The sequence below is a fragment of the Pezoporus flaviventris genome, unplaced genomic scaffold (genome assembly GCF_033815535.1).
Source record: "Pezoporus flaviventris isolate CSIRO_AGI_PZ_B2104156 unplaced genomic scaffold, CSIRO_AGI_Pfla_v1 ptg000006l, whole genome shotgun sequence".
Taxonomy (NCBI): Eukaryota; Metazoa; Chordata; class Aves; order Psittaciformes; family Psittacidae; genus Pezoporus; species Pezoporus flaviventris.
The window spans coordinates 19,776,328-19,797,743 of NW_026892554.1; the positions used below are offsets into that span (position 1 = coordinate 19,776,328).

Sequence of the window (21,416 nt, forward strand, 5' to 3'; positions counted from 1 at the left end):
GCGTGGCCTCGCCGTTGGGGGCGTGGCCTCGTCCCGCCGCGTGGGCGGGCTCCCCCCCGCCGTGACGCTCGGCGAAAGCCGCTCGCCCATTGGTTAGTGCTTTGCGTCCGTAGCCAATAGGGAAGCGGAGGAGGCGGGACCACCGAAAAGGGGCGGGACGCGCTGCTTATACGGACATTTTCTTCGGCGGTCGCTGTACCCCCGCCCCCCCCTTCAACACTCCCCTCCCTTTCCTCTCCACATCCCCTTCCTGGCGGCTTCAGCCAATAGGAGACGGCGAGGTAGGCGGGCTCAAGGCGCTGATTGGCTTCGCCGATGATAGGCGTGCTGGCCGAGCAATAGGCGGTCTCGGCTCCCCCCCCCTGAGCGGAGGGGGGCGGGATTTCCCGGGGAACAGAGAAGCGGGCAGCGCTCCGCCGCGGCGGCCGACAGACGGTTACTCCATCTTCCCCCCCCCTCCACCGGGAGAACCCCCACACGCACCTCCCTCCGCCCGGGGCTCCGGTGCCGCCCCGGCCCGCCCCCTTCCTCCGGGAGGAGGGGCGCGGGGACCTCCCCCCCACCTCACCTCACCGGGGACAGCCCGCCCGGGAGGGGCCCGCCGCCCCCTGACCCTGAGGGAGACTCGGCCGCAGCCAGGGCCCGCTTCGAGGTAAGCGGGAAAAGCACGGGGAGAGGGGGGGCGCGGAGGGCGCCAGGCCCGGTGCCGGCCCCCTCCGGTGACCCGTAGGGGGCGGGGCCTGGCGGGGAGTACGGGGGAGCAAACGGTGGTGGTGGGAGGGTTTGGGGGGGGGGGGGGTCCGGTCCCTGTTCTCCGTCCCCGGGGAGGCCCGGCCCGCGCGGGCGGTCTTGCGTCCGTCCGGCCCCGCCCCGCTGTGCGCGAAGGGGGTGTCCCGGCCCCGGCATGGCGGGAGCGGCGGGCGGAGCGTGCGGCGGCCGCTGGGCGCGCTGCGAGGCGGGCAGCTCCCGCCCCTCCGCCCGCCCGCCCTCCCTCCCTCCGCCCGGTGCCGCTCCCCGGGCTGCGGCGGGACCGCCCCCGCGGGCTCGCTCCCGCATTGCCCGCCCCCGGTACCGGCCGCATTGCAAGATGGGTCCTTCGCCGGGGCTCCTCCCCCCCGGTGGGGATCCCAGGAGTTAAGGGGGGGGGGGGGGGAAGGACGAGGCTCCCCCGGCCCCGGTGTCCGCCCGCCCGCCCTAACTTCCCGCTGAAGTTGCCGTTCAAAGGGCCCCGCAGCGGCCCCGCGCCCACTCGCAACGGCACTGACGCCGCTGGGGGCTCTCCTGTGGCTTTTCGGAGAGCCCCCGCCGTGGTTTCCTCAGTCGATACCCTGGGGACCTGTTGGAGCGACATCCGGATGTACGGAAACCCGGGAGCTCCTCTCCCCCGCGTTGATTTCTACGCGATTACCGTAGTGAGCCGGTTTCCCTTTGTACGTGTCCCCTCCACGCCGCGCCGTGCACTTGTCACAGCCCCGCACTTGACGTTTCAGCCCGTTTATTTCTTTAGCCTCTTGTATATCCACAAAGAAACGCTTCAGGGTTTTCCTGGGATTCAGATAGAGCTCAAAACAGGAACGTGCTTGACATCTGCTTAACTTGATACTATCTCTCCTGGCCCGGGCTCAGAATGAGTTTTAATCGTTGTTATTTGTGCTAATAACGTGTCTGAGGGAAGGGTCTGTCCCTGAAGAAACAACTTTATTTGGGCTACTAAAATCGTGCAAAACAGCAAAATAATGTGTATAAAATAGCACTGGAGCGAGTTATTAACTACATCTCGTGCTGTGCTTGGATCTTTAATCTCCTGCATGATCTGGAGGGACCAAAACCTGGTTCATGTGCTAAAGTGGAGCTCCAGGATGACCCAAGACCTTATGTTTCTTCTCTGACTTGTTGCTTGTGTATTCATCAGGTGTGCTAAAAGGTGTGGGGCCAGTAAACCAGTGGGAAATGCCCTGCTTAATTCAGTACAGCTCTGTCTGCGCTCCAGTTTTCCAGTCCTAACTTCTGATTTGCTAAAAAATTACAGTTTCAGAGAGGTAGACATTGTTCTAAAGTACTGTGCTCTTAAGACTATAGAATAAAATGGCCCCTTGTGTTAGTATGATCGTTTGAAAGCCCCTGGAAGATTCCTTCGTCACCTTAAAGCACCTTGGCAGCCTCGTGGCAGCCCTTGCTGGATCTCCACATGCAGAAACACACTTTTTAGGGTCTTTTCTTCCCTGCCTCGGTGAAATGAGTGGTTTTTTTCCAGGCTCTGCAAAAGGAAGCCCTTCTTTTTCACCCCAAAGCGTCTCATATTCATCCCTCCCACCCACTGCTTCTGGTTGAGATCAGTGGTCTCTTGGTGTGAGTTTGTTTGTAAAGCTTCGATGTGATCGTTCCCCCAGTAAAACTGCTGCAATTCCTTAAAGTTTGGGGCACCTCTGGGTGATGAAAGCTGCTTTTGCAAGCAGGGTTAGGAAGGGGGATGCTCTCCGGATCGCCGGGGGAGCCTCCACGCAGCCTCCTGGCACGTGTCGGCCTTGGAATTGGCAGGCACATCATTTATGTTTCCAGGATTTATGAATCGTTTTCTGTCCAGATTGCTGTTCTGGTCTTCTCCAGCCTTGGAACGCTTTTATGGCTCTTAAAGCTGGAATAGGAGGGAGTCCCATACTAGCTGGCACTTCAGTGCAGTAGGCAGGGGGTGCGCTTCTGGGGACGTGCTGCTTATTTCCAACTCCTGTGGGGTCTTCTCAAAGAAAACTGATAAACAAAAGTATCCTGATAATTCCCTCTGCACGTGGGGAAGGTGGTGCTGACCTCTGCATGGAGTGTATAGCTGGGTTTGGATCATCCTTTGCCAAAGCAAAGCACAGATTGATGCCTCACCAATGTATTACACATCTGGATGAGTCCAGCGGGGTTTATCTGCGTCCTGTGTACCTCGTGGCAAGTGCACCACGTCACCTTGCAGAAAACGTTCCTATCTGCTCCCAAATGCTTTCCCAGCAGCTTTTTCTTTTGCATTTCTTTTGGGGATGACTCTCCCATCACAGATGTGCCTCTCTGTAGTGGGGCCAGGGGCTTATTCCCATGCTACAGGCAAAGGATCTGGGCTGTGTGGCATGGTGTAGAAAGCACCCCAGCGATTGCTAAACAGGCTGGGTCATGCTCTGGAAGTCGTGTGGCCAGGTTAGAGCACACACAGCAGCACTGCCGGGACCTTGGCCGGCTGCTTTCCAGCCGGCACCGTGATACGCAGCATTGAAATCTTGTCCCACGGGACACCCGCAGGAGCTCCAGGGTCAGAAGAGCACCTCCAGGGGCTGGACCTGGAGCTGCTCCTGAGGTTTGATTCCTTTTTCCCCTCAAAAAGAAGCCTTTTAACCCCCCCCCCCCCCTTCATTAAACACATCAGCTGAAGCTGTGTGATTTCCCTGCCCTTTTTCAGCAGGGACCAAACTCTTTTCCAGTGGTGCTTTCGCAACTTGGTCGTGCAGACGGCGCTGTCCCCAGGCGTTTTGTGGTTCCAACAGGTGCCCAGGCAGCAGAACTTCCCAATTGGCTTTCTTCCTGTTCTCTCTTTGCCTTTTCCTTTGAGGAGTGAGCAGGCAGAAGGGGAGCTGGGCATGAGGAAGGAGCCGTGTAGGGCCAAATCCAACCTTGTCCTCGCTTTGTTCCTTCCCTTTCCATGTCAGCACTTCTGCTCCTCTCCTCCCTGCGGTACCAGAGGGAAAGGATGTGCTCCACTTACCTTTATCAGTCCCAGTGGTTTACATGAGGCGGATGTATGGGGAAATCCTCTGATGAAGTTGGTGGGGTAGAATTGCATAATTCTGGTGGTGTTACTGAGCTGTAACATATCTTGTTTTAAGCTTCTTTTTTGGCTTTACCAGCCGGGGACCCTGCATGCTTTTGTGATACATCTGCCTGATGTACCCTCCCTGTAGCACTAAGCAAGGCTGGTGAGGTGGCACGGGTGAGAAGATTGGAGGTGTGTTCTTACATGGTGCCTTTTCCCTGCAAAGTGGGACACAAAAGACCTCAGAAGATTAAACATAAAATGCAGGTTTCGTCCTCCTGGAGGCAGAGTGTGGCGTGCTCTAACTGAAGTTAAAAGTACCTGAAGTATGTGACTTGCTGTCACTGTGAGTTTGTGTCATTGCTGTACTTTGGGGGCTTTTTCTTTTCCCCCCACCCCCAAATTAACATTACAGACGATGCAATTTGAATCGGGGCTTTCTATGTCTTAGAGTCAAAGTCAGTAAGGGGATGCCAGCTGTGTGCAACATGCCTGAGAAGACCCTGTAAAATAAGTGTAGACTGTTCATAATGTCACCACAGCAAAGGGCAAATACCTGATACAAGTCTTTGACACAACTTATCCTTGAAATAGTTAGCTGGGCTTTGCCCCCAGCAAGGATGCTGAGAGAAAGCTGTTGTCACTAAGGGTGGAAGAGGGTGGAACTGCCCCTTTGAGCAGGAGGCTTCGGCTAAATCAGTTCAAAATGACATGTCTAGTCTTGGGTTTCATCACAGCCCTTCTTCCTTATCAGCTGTCTGTAGGAGGGGTAGGACTTGCTGCGCAACAGATCTCTCCAGCTTTTGAATGGAGGAGATCCTTGGGAGATGCCAAGATCAGCAGGAACTCTGTAAGGAAGTGAAGGCACATCCCTCAGTGCTTTCCCCTCTCCCTAAAGTTTCAGTGGTGGTGGATGCACAGATGAGCATCACTAGGCTTCATGTGGGTCCAGCAGACTATCAAGATCATCTCTCTGCTGGGATTAAAAAAGCCTGTGCATGAGTGATCTTGGTTAAGTGGTGGTCTGCTGTGAGCTGCTCTCAGGCAGCGAAGCAGACCCCAAGTAGGAGTTTCAGGAGGTGTTATCTAGGAAGACTGACTAATGCTATTGGCTGTTGACTATAATATTGACTCTTTCTGTATACATATATATATTCACTGTAATATGAAGTGTTAAAGTTGAAGCAGTACAGCGCTTGGATAGAAGCAGAGTCCCAGCTCGGTTAGTGAAGATGAGGGGAATTCAGAGGGAAGAACCACGTAAGGGAGCTTTGATTTTCACTGAACAGCAGCTTCAGTCTCAACCATACAGCAAACTGCATTTCTGGAAGATTGCTCACTTGCTCTGCAAGAGCTTCAAAACCTGATGTTCATGCTGCTGGTGGGTATGTGGTGGTGCTGCCACAACTCCCACAGTTTCACAGGACTGAGATGTTTGGTGGCTCCACAGGGAAAAGGCTTAGGTCAGCCTGAGGTGGCATTTTAATCCTCATAAGGGCACATGAGTCCTCCAGCCATCTCCTGTCCTCAAATAGCTTCTGCTTGAAAGGTTGGTTAGTCCATCGGAAGCAATGAGTGTGGGGTTGCTTAGGGAATGGAGACACAAGGGTGAGAAGCTTAATACCACGTACACACCATGTGTATGTATATATATATACACATATACACACACATCTCTTAGTGCAGACAGTGTGTTAAGCCTGCTGAACCGTTTTGCTTCTTTACAGCAAATCACATGTGAATTTTTGGAGGGAATGCTTCTGCTTTTGGGAATTTTACATGTATGTGTCTCAAACCAGCTGCTCCTGGCTGCTCCTGTGGGCAAGGGGAGCTCTTGTGCCACTGAAGGGGTAAGGGGCAAACCAGTCTGGGAGATGAACAGACAGTGGAAGGACTGGCTGGGGTACCGGTGTCCAGAGCAGATGGGTGTCCAAGTTGGTGAGTGGGTTATAAGTAGATGCTACCAAAGCTTTCCCAGACTTTACTCATGCAGTCAGCCATTGTCATGCAAAATCCTGGTTAGGACAGTCATGGGATGCTGGTGGTGCATGGTCAGATTGGCTCAGTTTAGTTTTAGCATTAAAGTGTGTCTTTCCAAAGCTAAATGTAGGCTGTGCTCAAGGGGAGTAGCTCCATGTTAACCTGCCTTGCTCTTTATTTGTCAGCAGAGACCAGCTGAATGAAAAGACAACCAGCGCAGGCACCATTAGCCAAATGAGCTCCTGGAGTGCTCTCCTCTGCTTTCGGAGTGTGTGCTGGAGGTCAGACCTACTTAGGATTTGTAACTTGTAAATCAGATCCAGTTAGTGAGCTTTCCCCTTTACCTGGGGTGAGGAGTCCTCCTCTGCCTCTGTTGGCTTCTACCTGAGGGGTGCTTTGGGAACATGGCAAGGGACTGTTCTGAGAGGTTAAACTTGAAGAGCAGCTCCAAAAAGACATCTTCCTTCTTGTCCTACCGCCTCCAAGTGAAAGGAGAGACTAGTAGAGAGGGGCACAGATGGGAAAACGCTCCATCACCTGTGTTTTCAGTCCTACCTTGATCTACTCTGAATCTCTCTCCTGCCAGTTCCTGTGTATATTTGACATGCACCAAGATATTGGTGAATGATCTTTGGGTTATTTGGTTAATGATGGATTTAGACTGCGATGAGCTTGTAGGTGGCAACTGGCTTAGTTGGCTGTTACCATTATTCTGGAGGAGCTTCATTCCCCCTTGCTTATCTGTGTGTGCACATTAGCAGTGAATGTGCTTAACTGCATAGGGACTGAAAAGGACTTGCTTTGGAGAGGTCCTGGTGAATTAGAGGTGGAAGAAGATGCGTTTCACTCTCTTCTGTATCCCTCAAATATCTTAATAAGGTGTGTACGTTTTTGAGCACCCAGTGGTTTGACAAACAGAACGTAACATCTCAAGGATGGCAATAACTGTGAGTGCATAGAAAGCACTAGGATTTGCACCCTTTGCCTTGGTGCTGGAGAGCATGATGCTGGGAGCACCGTGGGTGTGTGGCATACAGCATCCAAAATACTCCTGGTGTAGTAGTGGGTCTGTGGGTTTTTCTGAGGTTATACATCAATGTGTATTAAACAGAGAATGTTTCGCATGGGGGCTCTGTAAGTGATTTCACAATCTGATTACACGTCCTGCTTTTTGCCTCCTCCTTTCCCCTTCCTCCCACATATTTAAAGCATCTCTCACAGTTGGTTCTCATCCTACCTGGGCTATGCAGGAGGGGTTTGTTTCCATGCTTTCAATGTAGGCAGCTTTGTCGGGCTGTGTGTAGGTAACACACCGTCCCCCAGTCTGTGGTGTTTGGATAGCGCATTCAATGAGAGTTGCCTTGCTCAGGGTCTGTGTGTGCTGAAGACATCTGTGCTGTCAATGCTTCAATGAGATTGAAGAAACCATCAACTTTAAAGCAGAGTATTTAATTTCCAACATTAAGGCTATGTTTTTTGGGTGATAAAACATGGTTGCAGAAAGCTGAATCTTAATTCCCCTCTCCTATCTTGAGCTATCGGGAACCTTAATGAATAGAGCGGAACTTGCCCTACCTGCTTGTGGTGAACTTGGCGTCCACAGCACAGGCAGGGAGCGATGAATTGATTGCCTTTGGTAATGGGTCTGTTTTCCCCAGGTTTCGTTGTGCTTCCCGAGCATGAGTTCAGAATGAAGCGACGATTGGATGAGCAGGAGTCACCTGTGTATGCGTCGCAGCAGAGACGTATCACCAGCAGCACTGAAGCCTTCCAACACCAGCACCGTGTGCTCGCCCCGGCACCTCCGGTATATGAGGCAGTTTCAGAGACCATGCAGTCTGCCACGGGGATTCAGTACTCAGTAACTCCCAGCTACCAGGTGTGTGTGCTCATAGAATCATAGAGTGGTTATGGATGGAAAGGACCTTAAGCTCATCCAGTTCCAGCTCCCTGCCATGGTCAGGGACACCTCACTATTAGACCGTGTCGCCCAAGGGTGTGTCCAGCCTGGCCTTAAACACTGCCAGGGACGGAGCATTTACCATTTCTTTAGGCAACCTATGGCAGTGCCTCACCACCCTCACAGTAAAGAGCTCCCTTATATCTAACCTGAACTTCCCCTGTTTCAGTTTGAGCCCATCACCCCTTGTTCTGTCGCTACAGTCCCTGATGAAGAGTCCCTCTCCAGCATCCTTGTAGGCCCTTTCAGATACTGGAAGGCTGCTCATCCCTTAGGTGCATCCCAGCTGCAGTCCTGCTGTGTGACCAGCCAGTACCATGTTGAATTCCGTATTTGAGACAAGGTTTTATTTTAGTGGAAGGTGTCCCTGCCCGTGGCAGGGGATTGGAGCTGGATGAGCTTTAAGGTCCCTCCCAGCGCAAACCACTCTGTGATTTAGTGCCAGGCTTTCCTAAAGAAAAACTGAGATTGCCCAATGTGCTTATCACACGTCTCATTTGAAGCACTTGCTTTAGAACTGTCAGCCTCATTCACATTCAGAGCTGCCTGAACAAACATGGTGTGACTTGGCTTTTTTGAACATGATTCTTTTAGTGATTCTCTCAGATCATTGTCTCTGAATCCTAGAGGCAAGTGTGTGGAGGGCTTTTTCTCTGTTTTTTTTTCACCAGGAAAAGGTTTATTGCTCTGTCACAGGCAGAGGGTATCCTGGCTGATCTAAAGCTTAACAGACTGGATCAGATCAGCATTTAGATTGAAGACTTCCAGGAAAATGGCAATGTTTTGGAAGACAGGACCCCAGAGTTATTAGGTGGCACTGTCCCCTCTCCTGCCCCCTTCACAAGGAGCTATCAGCTGGGGAGAGAGAACAGTGTGCTTTAAGAGCACACTGGAGATACCTCCCAGTGAAAGACCAGAGAAGGGGTTCAACCTTTGCCATGGTTTTGGCATGTCACACAATCCACACCTGTGGTGCTGGTGAGCTGCTCTCCCTGCCCAGTGCTTGATTTTACACACAGCTTCTTACTGACTTCTGCAGACGGGATGTTCGTGCTGATAGTGGCAACCGCAGAGCTGGGGAGCCTGCAGGCAGACACTTGTAGGGGCTGGAAGAGGGTGTATTTATGCTGGCAGCCCTTCCTGCAAAGAACTTGGATGGACCAGCAAGCAAACTGTTCCTTGTTCATGGGAAGGATTAAGAAAAGTATATCCCACCTAAAAGAGGCTTGAATGGAAAATTTAAGTTTGCATAAAGTGAAAAGTAATTTACTTTGCAGTTTTATTTTTCTAAAAGGCTTTTTTAGTGGATTTTCCAAATTGAAACCTTTCTGGTTTCACGTATGAAGGAGATCTGAGAAGCGCCTTCTGTTCCTGTCCCTGTTTTTCTAGGGGAGATACCAAGCTGAGTTTTCCCCTGAGTCTGCTGGTACGAGAGAGCCACAGTTTGCCTTCCAGTACAAAACTGAATGGCAAGAGCATAGAAGCTCATAAAGATTCATTCAGGTTATCACTTGTGACACGTGTCATAGAAAAAAGACAGAACCTTGACTCTGTCAGACTGAAAATCCTATTTTGAGCTCCTTTTGCATGTCTTTATGTTAGAGTTAGTAACTAGACAGCCAGCGAGCCTGCAGGTTGGAGAGAACCTATGTGCATAATGTGTTTGCAGAGAGGGCTCTCCTGTATCTGCAGTATAGGATGAGTTGTTTTGGTTTTAGGTGTCTCTCGGTCATTGTTGAAGGAAATGAAGGTATTTTTTACTAAGGTTGTTAGCAGTCCTGCTTAAAGGTCAGACTCTGTTCTGCTTCCTTATGTTTTTCCTTGTATATCTGGATCTGGGAAGGCTGCTCCTGCTCTCTGCCTGTGTATGTAGCTGTATGTGATGTCCTCTTTACCTTGCAGGTGTCAGCTGTGCCGCAGAGCTCAGGCAGCCATGGGCCAGCCATCGCAGCCGTGCACAGCGGCCACCACCACACAACACCAGTGCAGCCCCACGGGAGCCAAGTGGTGCAGAGCCACGCTCACCCCACCCCGCCAGCCGTGCCCGTGCAGGGGCAGCAGCAGTTCCAGCGCCTCAAGGTAATCAGAGGATCACAGATTGGTTTGGGGGTTCTAACCCCTGCCATGGGCAGGGACCCCTTCCGCTAGAGCAGCTTGCTCCAAGCCCCTGTGTCCAACCTGGCCTTGAACACTGCCAGGGATGGGGCAGCCACAGCTTCTCTGGGCACCCTGTGCCAGTGCCTCAGCACCCTCACAGGGAAGAGCTTCTGCCTAAGAGCTCATCTCAGTCTCCCCTGTTTCAGTTTGAACCCATCACCCCTTGTCCTGGCACTACAGTCCCTGATGAAGAGTCCCTCTGCAGCATACTTGGAGCCCCCTTCAGACACTGGCAGCTGCTCTGAGGTCTCCACACAGCTTCTCTTCTCCAGGCTGAACAGCCCCAGTGTTCTCAGCCTGGCTCCATACAGGAGCTGCTGCAGCCCCCGATCATCCTCATGACATCCTCTGGACTTGTTCCAACAGTTCCATGTCCTTCTTATGTAAGGGACATAATGTAATGCCTTACATAAACCAACCTGTGCCTAAATCTTTGAGCACCTGAGGGCCTTTCTCAATTCCATGTGTAGGGAAGGCCACCCAGCTGGTGACCTCCAAAAAGCTGTCTTGACAAGGCTTAGATGCTTCTCCTATTTGGAGTACTACCAAATGCAGAAAGGGACTTTCCTTCCTGCTGAAACCCTCCTGTTTGAAATGCCATAATAAAAACTGGACTTGCTAGGAAAAGATTAAGGGCAGGAGGAAAGGGAACAAGTGTTATTCAGGGTATTTGTATGAATGGGTTAAATTACCAAAACATTTGGAGCTTTTCTGAACACATGGCATATGTGGGTGGCTGTGTGGGAGTACTTTGGGAGTAAGGAAGGCTCTATTCTTAGATTACGTGCTGGAAAATCCTTAAAAAGGAGAAAACTCCACCAAAAATAATCCCTTTAAGTAGCTCTGTTTGGTTCAGCTCTAGCGAGAAGGCACATGGGTACGAATTGGTGCCTATTTCTTAGCCTCTTCCAAATACAGTGTGAGCCTCTTCCAGTGTTGGTGGCACCCACTGCCATGTTGGTGGGAGGCCTTTACTGAGTAGAGGACAATTCATTGCTAGAGACTTCTGAAAAGGGCTCCAAACTGTGTGGTTCTTTCTGCCAGTGCAGTCCATGGCAGGTCCTCTGCTGGTGCAGGACTGGGGCTATACGTGACAGTCTTCTTTTGCTCCTGTGTGTAGCTCTTACAGCTGATGAGTGTGCAGCCTGGTGCTGGGGACCCAGAGGTCTCTCTTCAGGCTGGGGCTGTTCTTTGAGCACATCTGAGTATTGGATGTTGGTACATGAACGCTTCATCCGCTTCTTGCTGTTTGAGGTATAAAACAATTTGCCACCCACAGTTGCCGTTTTCAACCCCCTTCTATACCGCACTGTAACGTCTGGCTGCTTGAAAACATGGAAGTGTGTATTTGGCAGACATCTACCACCCTGATGATGGCATTTCCCACTTGCTGCTTATTCTGAGGCTTCCATGAATGCAGGAATTACTTCCAAGTAATTCTGCTGATCCCTGTTACTTTTTACCCCTTTTGTTTCTTTTTTGGTACAGTTTTATCTTGTGAGCCAGGAGTGGGGAGTGAGTACCTCTTATTCCAATGGTGCTGGTATTACTCTGCTCAGGGTTGTGATCTTTTGCTCCTTAATTCCGTGGGCAGGCTCAAGGCTAACAGCTGTGTTTTGGTGTTGTGCAGAACAGTGGGAGATGAAATAAAGTCCTCTCTGCTGATCCTACCTGTCTGTTCTGTGTCCAGGTGGAGGATGCGCTGTCTTACCTTGACCAGGTGAAGCTGCAGTTTGGTAGCCAGCCACAGGTCTACAATGACTTCTTGGATATAATGAAGGAATTTAAATCTCAAAGGTAACCAGATGCAGTTTTCTTCTTCCTTACAGGTTAAAAAGAGTGTTTGTGGGCATGAGAGCACAGAGCAGGAGCTAAACTTTGTTCTCCTGTGGGCAGCAGAACACACCTTTAGCAGTAGTGTAAAAGCAGTTGTTGAAAGTTAAATGCATCCCTTCCTTTATAGTAAATCTTTGCTTTGAGTGGGAGCTCACAGCTTCAGCCTTGATAGCTGATTCATCTGGTTGTCTGCCTGTTAATAATGGTCAGGCTGGGGACTAGATCTCATAGATACAAAATGCTGTCTGAGCTAATAAGATAATGTCATTTTTAAGTTCAGTGGCATATTCAGGGGAATCAGTCTTGCGTTGTTTCATAGGTTAGAGGTGATAAGGGAGACAATAGAAGGGAAAATTCCTGTGTGGAGAGCTTGCTGTACCACTGAAAAGGTCTGGAGGTTTGTGACATTTTGCTGTTATTCCTTCTTCAGTATTGACACTCCAGGAGTGATCAGCCGTGTATCACAGCTCTTCAAGGGCCACCCAGACTTGATCATGGGTTTCAACACCTTCTTACCACCTGGTTACAAGATTGAGGTGCAGACGAATGATATGGTGAATGTGACAACACCAGGGCAGGTTCACCAGATCCCCACTCATGGCTTGCAGCCTCAGCCACAGCCCCAGCCTCAGCATCAATCACAGCCTTCAGCGCAATCAACCCCAACACCAGCACAGCCAGCGCCGCAGCCACCTCCTGCCAAAATCAGTAAGGTGAGAGGCTTCGAGTAACGTACATTGATCACACAGGGATCCTGCTGCCTCCAGCTGAACCTGGTGTGGAGCTAAAGAGCTTAAAAGGAATTTCCATGCTGCTTTTTTGATAGCGTTTGTGAACCCGCGCGTGTTGCGCTTCAGCTGCTGGGTTAGTTTCTCCTTTACAGACTTCAAGGCACATCTTGGTTGCTTTGAGAGTGATTCAAATGAGCCACCTTATAGTGGTTTGGATAAGCCTTGTTGCTTTCAGTGGGGAACTGAAAGATGCTCAAAGCATCTGGTAAAATGTACATATGTTATTCAGAGAGGGATCCAGCAGTCCCAGGAAAAAGGTCCCTGAAGTGTATTTGACTTTGCAAGAAGGGCTTCCTAGTTAAACCGTTGGGTGTGTGTTGAACTGCCTGCTTTTGTGTGTGGTGTCTCAGAACAGCTGAAGTCCCAAGAAATTCCCCATAAAACAGAGACTGTTAAAGATGTTACTCTTGGTATGAAAGCATGTGTCTGTTTTCAAATGCTTGGGGCAGTTAAACCTTTAGAAAAGCTTCATTAGTTACTTGGTAGATTCTGCATTGCTTAAAGTGTAAATTACTTTTACACTTGTGAAAGACTGGCTCAGCATCAGCTGGATGGGTGCAGGAGTTATTGGGGAAGATCCGAAGTGCAAGAGTTCAGGCAAGATGACATGATACTGCCTTTAGCTATTGGTTTGTGCACCTGAAACAGACCTTTCAATAACTTTGTTTTAATTGTAATCCAGATGTTATTGTCCAAGAGATGTATTTTACATGATTGGAAACAGAACAGGATAATAGGCATTGAAGTAACTTAGTCTAGATTAAATACCATGTATTTTAGGCTCAAGATTAGGAAAGATTTGAGAGCCTTAGGGAGGGAGAGAATCCCCAAAGATTCAAGGGTTAATCTCTAAACTGTGCAATTAGTTAACAATTGGCTGGAAAAGAGGAAAACAAAATGGGGGAACATGCAGTTAGCAGCAGGATTGAAAGTGTGGCGATTAGGTGATCTCTAGACAAACATTGGTGGGACTTGCCACCTCCTGTTCAGAAAGAGCAAACAAAAGCATGCCAAAAGCTTTGCAAAGCTGAGGTGTTCCAGAATTAACTTCTCTGTGCCAGATTTCACACAGGATTAACTTCCTTATGCCAACGGAGGAGTGAAGGAGTAGGTGCTCTCAGGGAACTGGTAGCAGTCTCTTCCTCATCCCCGGGGGCTATGTGCTTCTCTCCCCATTGATATGCAAAAGGTTCAACTGTTTTTGCTGAAACCTTCAAATGAAACTGATGGCCCTGCTAGATGATGAGGTGAGATTTCCTTACCAGGCAGGTGAAGTTGTAGGTAAGCAAGGCAGGATCTTGTAACAGCAGTTTCTGCTTGGAGAGCTGCTAGGAAATGTTCAGCTTATGAAAGATAATAGTGACATTCTCTAGACCTGCAAAGTCAATACTTGTCAGTAGCAGTTAAAAAAGACCATTCTTTCAAGGAAGTGTGGTAAAAATCATGCAGGGAGAAGGTTGGTTGACTGGATGTGGTACCAGATTTCATCCACTTGATATATTCCCGCTCAGAGGTATGTGTTGAACCCATGTTGTTCCACCATTGGCATCACATACAGTTACATGCTGGGTTGTTTCCTCTGGATATGGTCTGTCAGTGGAGTAAAAGTGCCTTTATTCCAAACATAAAAGAATCTGCTAATTCCTAACACGGCTTCTTTTCTTCTCAGCCATCCCAGTTGCAGGCACATACCCCTGCCAGCCAGCAAACTCCCCCGATTCCACCATACGCATCACCACGCTCGCCACCGGTCCAACCTCACACGCCTGTGACAATCTCTCTGGGCACCACCCCATCCCTGCAGAACAATCAGCCCGTTGAGTTTAATCATGCCATCAACTATGTCAACAAGATCAAGAATCGGTTCCAGGGCCAGCCAGACATCTACAAAGCCTTCCTGGAGATCCTCCATACATATCAGGTGAGTGTTAACAGTGCAGATTTGAGTATGTGCGTGGCTGTTTCTCTTTCTTTGCCATGGGGAGCTAGCTGTGTCTGTCCAAGGCTTGCATTCGGGTCTTTTAGCACTAGCTAGCAAGCTAGGAATTCTTGTATAGTGCTGCGCTAAAAGTAAAGAAACCACTTAGTCAGTGTACTACTAATCCAGGGCCAGATGGGTGTGTAGTATATATAAGCATATGTATATTTAGTGTGTACAAGAATCGTACTGTTAATGTAGCATATTAATATCGTACCAATACAGTATGATTCTTTACGTAAGATGCTGAGATCTTTGATGTTTCTTTCTTTATATCACTGAAGGTTGGGGGGCTTTTTCTCCTTTGTCACTTCACTAGTTTATGCATCCATTCTTCTGATGCTTCTCCTCTTTTCCTGTGGCAGAAAGAGCAGCGCAATGCCAAGGAGGCAGGAGGTAACTACACACCAGCACTGACGGAGCAGGAGGTGTATGCGCAGGTGGCTCGCCTCTTCAAGAACCAGGAAGATCTGCTCTCGGAGTTCGGGCAGTTCCTGCCTGATGCCAACAGCTCTGTGGTAAGTCATCTTGGAGATCAACTTGGAGCTGAGGTACCTAGTGGAGAGCTGCTCTCTGTATGTAGAAAAACGTGCTTCTGCTGTTTGTTTCTTGGGATGTTCTTGGAGTGATCTTTTGACGTTGAAGTGCTGGAGCGGGGCCAGAGAAGGGCTGGTGCAGGGCCTGGAGCACAAGTGTGGGGAGGAGCTGCTGCAGGACCTGGGGGGATTTAGTCTGGAGAAGAGAAGGATCAGAGGAAACCTTATCACTCTACAACTGCCTGACAGGAGGTTGTGAGGTGGGGTCAATCTCTTCTCCCAAGTAGCAAGTGCCAGGACAAGAGGAAATGGCCTCAAGCTGCACCGGGGCAGGTTTAGATGGAGCTGAGGAACAATTCCTGCCCCAGAGGGTGCTCAGGCATTGGAACAGGCTGCCCAGGGCAGGGCTGCAGTCACCGTCCCTGCAAGAGTTCACACCCCGTGTAGCCGAGGCCCTCAGTGCCGTGGGTTAGTGGTGGCCTTGGCAGTGCTGGGGAACGGTTGGACTTGATGAGCTTAAAAGTCTTTTCCAACCTCATTGATTCAGTAATTCTATGATTTTATTTCCTGGGAATGGGGTCAGGGTGATATATGTTGTATTTTCTGGCCATAACTTGTCTTCTAAATACAATTTCTTGTCTGAAAGGGTTGTTCTAAGACTGCAATAAGTGCAGTCATCTAAAGTTAGGAGGCGCAGGCGCATTTTTTTGCCTGGATGAGTGGAACTCGGCTCTAATGGTCTTATGGGTTTGTCTCTAAATAAGCTATTGAGTAAGACAACTGCAGAGAAAGTGGAATCAGTAAGAAATGATCACGGTGGCACGGTGAAGAAGCCACAGCTCAACAACAAACAGCAAAGACCCAACCAGAATGGCTGTCAGATCCGACGGCACTCAGGAACTGGAGCAACCCCTCCGGTGAAGGTAAGAGTATGTGCTGCTCATGCAGCAGCCCTGGTGTTCCCAGGAGGCTGTGACAAAGGTTTTTAGGATCTTTGTGGCACAGACTGCAGCTTGACAGCACAGAAACTAATGCCTGCCTTTAAAGGAAGCTTTCTGAAGTCTTAGTTTTGAATCGAAAGGCTTTGTCTCTGATTTTCACAGACTGGTGGTGTTATCTGTGCCTGAAGGTGCTAATAGTTACTGTGCTGGCGAAAAGTAACTGTTGGGCTTGAGGGGAAGTAGGGCTTTCCCCACCTTATTAGGACACTGCAGAATGTGGGGGGATAGTTTTGTTGGTGAATAAAGCAGTGTTTGGTGGTGAGGGGGAGATGTGGGGCGTGGAGGCAAAAGTCTCTCTAAAGGCACAAAATAAATCGGTCCGAATTTGTAGTGATGTTTCCAAGGCATGTGGGGAGATAAGGGAAAGAACGGTAAAGGTGCCTGTCAGGTTTGTTGTGGCAGAACTTGGAGCAGATGCAGAGGAATCACATTTGCTCATCTTCCCTGTGATAAAGCTGATAGTACAATGATGGATGATTATTCTCTTAGCAGAGTTTGCCCTTTTCAAACGATGCACGTTTTGAGAGAGCAAGGCTTTGTAGTGTCATAAAAGTTGTCCTGTGGCCAGGTGGCTTAGTGTTTGTGCATTGAGGAGAAGTTTGCTTGCTTTATTTGAAGGTGGTGTGTCTTGCTTTGTGATAAAAAGCATTAGCAGTGAATTACTTCCCCTTCTGCCCTTTCTCCTCTTCAAATAAAGGGCAGCAAAATAAAACACATTCTGGAGACAGCTTTTGGCCTTTTGGAGGATGCTGGTATGGGGAAAATAAAGGATCTTGTAGTGGAATAAAGAGAGGAAAAGAAATAGGGTATTTTAGGGAAGTGTAGGACTTAAACGAACTGGGTAAGGGGCAGGGAAGAACAGATTTGTTTTGGTCATTTCACAAAGTGCTTCCAAAAAGGAGATACACTGTAGTGTGACTGTTGCAGCCAGCTGGTTACAGAACAGGATGCAACAGTGTGTTAAAAATATTGGGAGTTCTATGCTACTGATTAACCTTGGAGAGATTAACTTGTGACAGGCACTTCCCTGCCAGTTCCCTTCCAAAACAAGAAACCACCTTTCTTGGGTTTGAAAGCAGATGGAGGGGTCAGGAAGCCAGCACCTTTGTGTGACAGATAATCAAAATATGGCAACGTGCTCTGCTGAAAAGCCCTTTTTTTTTATCCCCTCTTGCCTTTCTTTTTGTTAACAGAAGAAACCGAAGCTGCTTGGTTTAAAAGACCAATCATTGGCAGAAGCCAGCAAACATGGTGTGGGGACAGAATCTCTCTTCTTCGAGAAGGTGAGAAGCGAGATGCACAGAAAGCCATCTCACATCACTGATTTCTGTTCTTGGGATGTATGCACCCAGTTTGTGACATATATGCAACCCTGATAATGTTTCTCAGCTTGACCTCAGATGTATTTTGCACCCTCCCAATCAAATCCATTGGGTTTGTTGAAAGGGCTGTTGATCTTTTTTGTGGGAGTATTTTCTTTCCACCTGCAGTGTGGGAGCTCAGTTTACAAAGCAGCTGATTCCCACTGACATTGGATTTGGTTTTGTCCCTGATAGCTGAACCTAATTAGTTGCACAGTGTTGCCTGTTGCTGGTTTACCACACGGAACAAGTGAGGGATATGGGGGATGTTTCCTTGGTGTCTTCCCTAAGCTGTCCCTACATTTCCTTATGGCTCAGAGGGGACTCTATAGCGAACTTGAACAAGCCTTTTAAATAATATTCATGAGTCAATGGAAGTCTTGGTTGCTCCCTGATGATGAGGTGCATTTTGCAGCATGCTGTAGGTCAGCTAATGGTAACTGGCCTATTGTGTAGGTGTTAACATGAGTAAACCTAGAAATCCCTGCTGTGGAATTGTAACTGTAATGCCAAATACCTTAATGATGATAGATCTCCGACTGATATGTAGATGGTAACTGCTCTCCTGGGAAAGGTAATGGTGTTGGGATGACTCGTCTGGTTTCCTCGGGCTGTGAAGATACTACAGGTTGCAGGAGCTGGCTTCTCTGTGATAACCCAGGCTGTTAACACAGGCAGAAGCTGGAGCAATGTTACCCAGGGCATAACCTTGCCACCCTACTTGCAATATTCTCTGGTGTTTAAAAGCAGCCTGGGTGGGTTTGTGGCACTGCAGCTATAACTGATGTTATCCACAATCTCAGCATTTCCTAACATAGCTGTTAGGGGGTTCTTTGAGGGATTTCATTCTTCACTTGCAGCTCCTTTCTCCAGAGTAGAGCACTGGGTGCTGATGTTGCAGGGCATGCCCAGCATGGGGATAGCTCACGTCAGTACCTGCCTGCCTGACCGCGTGTACAAGTTAGTCTCTGTTCAACCCACTCTGTGTTCTGGTTCCATGTGTAATCTCTGTGCATTGGTGGGAACCACAGTGTTGAATCCAGGTCCTCCTGGCCAGTGATAGCACCCACAGCTTGATCTCACCCTAACAGCAACTTTTTCCTCTTCCCTCCTGTCTGGCAGGTCCGCAAAGCCCTGCGGAGCACAGAAGCATACGAGAACTTTCTGCGTTGCCTGGTTATTTTCAACCAGGAGGTCATCTCCCGGGCTGAGCTCGTGCAGCTCGTCTCTCCATTCCTGGGGTAAGTGGAGGGATGTTTAAGCCACGTGCTCTGTTTCTGTTGTGGAGCCAGGAAACAAGAACTAACCTTTGTGGTCGTTCAGGGGAATGCATCTCGTGTGGTTGGGTGGCACAGGGGAGGATCTCTGCTCTGAGAGCTGGGGGGCGGTTGCTTGGACCACAAAGTGCTCCTGAGATGGAGTCCTGAGTTGTAGCTTCCTCTGTGGCTTCTTGGCTTGACTTTTACATGGTTAGGCTGCCACTGCTTAATGTCTGTCCACTAGATGACTGCACAAGTTAGCAGCACGTTCTCTCATCTTCTGTTGCCTCCAGCTCAGCCTGAGCATCACAAGTGTACGTGATGAGATGCCATGTGCTGTTGTATGAGCAGGAAAATACTGGTAGTTCTTGGAAGCCCTTCAGTGTGCTGATGCCAAGTGCTTTAGGCTTTCAGACTTTACCTTTATTGGAGCAGGATTATAAGGGCCCCGTTTCAGTTTTCTGTCCAACTTCACGCTCTTCTATACCACCCTTTTGTATTCCTTGTCCAAGAGGAGGTGAGAGTGGGATTCCCAGCTGTGTCTTGGCATGCAGGCAGCGTTCAAGAGCAGTGTTGGTGCTGCTTGCTGTGTCTTCCTTTTGCAGAAGAGCAAAGAGAATTATTTAGCAGCCTGTTACTGCAGTCTCTTGCTCTGCAATCATGAATTATTTCATTTGAGAGTAGATTTGACTGTCTAGTTACATAGGAAATGTTCTCTTAAAAAGAGAACTGATATAAACCCACTAAAATATCCAGAAAGCAGATGAATTCTGTTGTGAAGCAAAAAAAAAAGTGGTCAGGAATACTATAATTTAAATAGGAATTAAGACTTCCATAATTGCCAGTAGTGTAGAGAGCAAGCCTGTATTAATCAGCTAAACCAAATGAATAGCCTCCCATCAACTTTGGGCAGCAAGATTAATGTTCCTTCTTCCTGTGAATTGAGTTCTTGGTTCTAAGGGAGGAGGCAATAGCAACATAAATTGGGTTCAGGACCCCATTACACTTGGTTCTGTGCAAAGAAACTGCCCCAAGGAGCTTCCGCTCCCTCCACAGCTCTGCTGGAATTGGTCAGGCATCAGCAGGATGCCACCTGTAGCTAGGAAAGGTGAAATATTTGACAGAAACCCCTGGATTTCTCCCATCTAGTGTCTGTGCTCCCAGCTATAAGAGTGAATGTCTGTATTGGGAAAGTATAACATAGTTTTCTTATTCTGGAGGCAGATGTTACTGTCTGTCATGTAATGAAAAGGCAATAAATGAGCAGTGATTCAATTAGCTTCAGTACTAGGTTCAATTCTTCATATTGCTGGAGCTTTGCATGAGGTAGGAGTTGGGTAGATGCAGTATTTTAGACTAATAAATTCTTCAGAAAGCTTTTCTCTACAAACAGGCACACTTGGGCCTTGCAGGCAAAGGCTTCCTCATTATTTGTGTTGGCATGTGTAGTGTGGGGAGGCAGCACTGGCTGAAGCAATTGCTCAGCACTGAACCTTCTTGCCATCCAGTTAGAGAATCATTTCTCAGTTTCCTCTTGCTGCTTTGGGAAAGGAAAGGTCTGATTTAAGATTAAAAACGTTTGCAGACAACTGGGAACCTGGCTTGGGTTTGCTGCTGGGGTACATTGAGAGCCTCAGATGTGACCTTCCAATGAGTGCTGCCCCTGCAGTGACAGCTTTCGCTGCTCTACTTTGTCACTTGTCTTGTGGGGGCTGTACCCACAAGGCACATGGGGGATGTATCAGTGCTTGTCTGCATGCCTGTCAGTATGAAGGGGTAATCCTAAAGCACCTTAGTTGCACTGAGAGCAGTCCTCCGCCTGATCAACAAACTCAGTGTCCTTGCCCATTGCAGGGGGCTTGGAACTAGGTGATCTTTAAATTCCTTTCCAACCCAAACCATTCCATGTTTCCTGTTTGATCAGGCTCTGTGGAAGTGGGATTGAGCAGAGAAGAGTCCTCACTCACCAGAGTGGTAATTCAGAGGGTCTTTTTGGACACAGTCTGGTTGTAACAATCAATTCCAGCCTCAGCATCACAGCTCAGCACCGCTTGATTTCTGCTTAGCCAGTTTTTTCACTTCATTCATTTTATTTTCAGGAAATTCCCAGAATTGTTCACTTGGTTTAAAAACTTTCTGGGGTATAAAGAGTCTGTTCACATGGAGACGTATCCAAAGGAGCGGGCTACCGAGGGGATTGCCATGGAGATAGACTATGCCTCCTGTAAAAGACTGGGCTCCAGCTACCGAGCCTTACCCAAGAGCTACCAGCAACCCAAGTGCACGGGGCGGACTCCACTGTGTAAAGAGGTAAGATGCTCTTCTTGAAGGGATGGAGCAAGGGTGAGCAGAACAGAGCAGGATGAGGGATTTATTTTGCATCCCTTTGAGAATGCTGAAAAGATTCCTGGGGATGTTAGGGCACGTCTGCTCCCGTGCAGCAGAGTTGTGCTGCTGCTTGCTTCACGCTGCGCTGAGCCCTGCTGCTCCTGCACCCACGTCCTGGCTCAGGATCACCATGGTACGTGTCAGAACCCAAGGTGAGTGGTGTTCCTGGTGGCGAGGGAGCACTTGGCACTCCTGCCAGCACCTGGATCCTGTCCAGAAGCTATTGCACAGCGCGAGGTGTGAGTCTAGGAATGGTTTCTGCTGGAAGCTGGCTGGGAGTTGTGATCCCCACGTGGCTTTGATGGTTGGCATCAGCTCTTCCCCAGTGGTGCTTCTGAAAGGGCTGGGGAGCAGCTGGAAAAATCCCACTGAATAGTTGTGA

General features: G+C 49.1%; 1 protein-coding gene across 1 annotated transcript in view; it reads left to right on the plus strand.

The window, feature by feature from the left end:
* SIN3A (SIN3 transcription regulator family member A) overlaps positions 1 to 21,416 on the plus strand; it is a 32,883-nt gene continuing 11,467 nt past the window's right edge. The window contains exons 1-11 of the mRNA XM_061447290.1: positions 1 to 652; positions 7,426 to 7,646; positions 9,630 to 9,806; positions 11,575 to 11,681; positions 12,151 to 12,433; positions 14,181 to 14,432; positions 14,855 to 15,007; positions 15,790 to 15,948; positions 17,220 to 17,309; positions 18,510 to 18,628; positions 20,746 to 20,956. Coding sequence (XP_061303274.1) covers positions 7,458 to 7,646; positions 9,630 to 9,806; positions 11,575 to 11,681; positions 12,151 to 12,433; positions 14,181 to 14,432; positions 14,855 to 15,007; positions 15,790 to 15,948; positions 17,220 to 17,309; positions 18,510 to 18,628; positions 20,746 to 20,956 — 1,740 coding nt within the window. The 5' untranslated portion in view covers positions 1 to 652; positions 7,426 to 7,457. The remainder of the gene's footprint in view (positions 653 to 7,425; positions 7,647 to 9,629; positions 9,807 to 11,574; positions 11,682 to 12,150; positions 12,434 to 14,180; positions 14,433 to 14,854; positions 15,008 to 15,789; positions 15,949 to 17,219; positions 17,310 to 18,509; positions 18,629 to 20,745; positions 20,957 to 21,416) is intronic.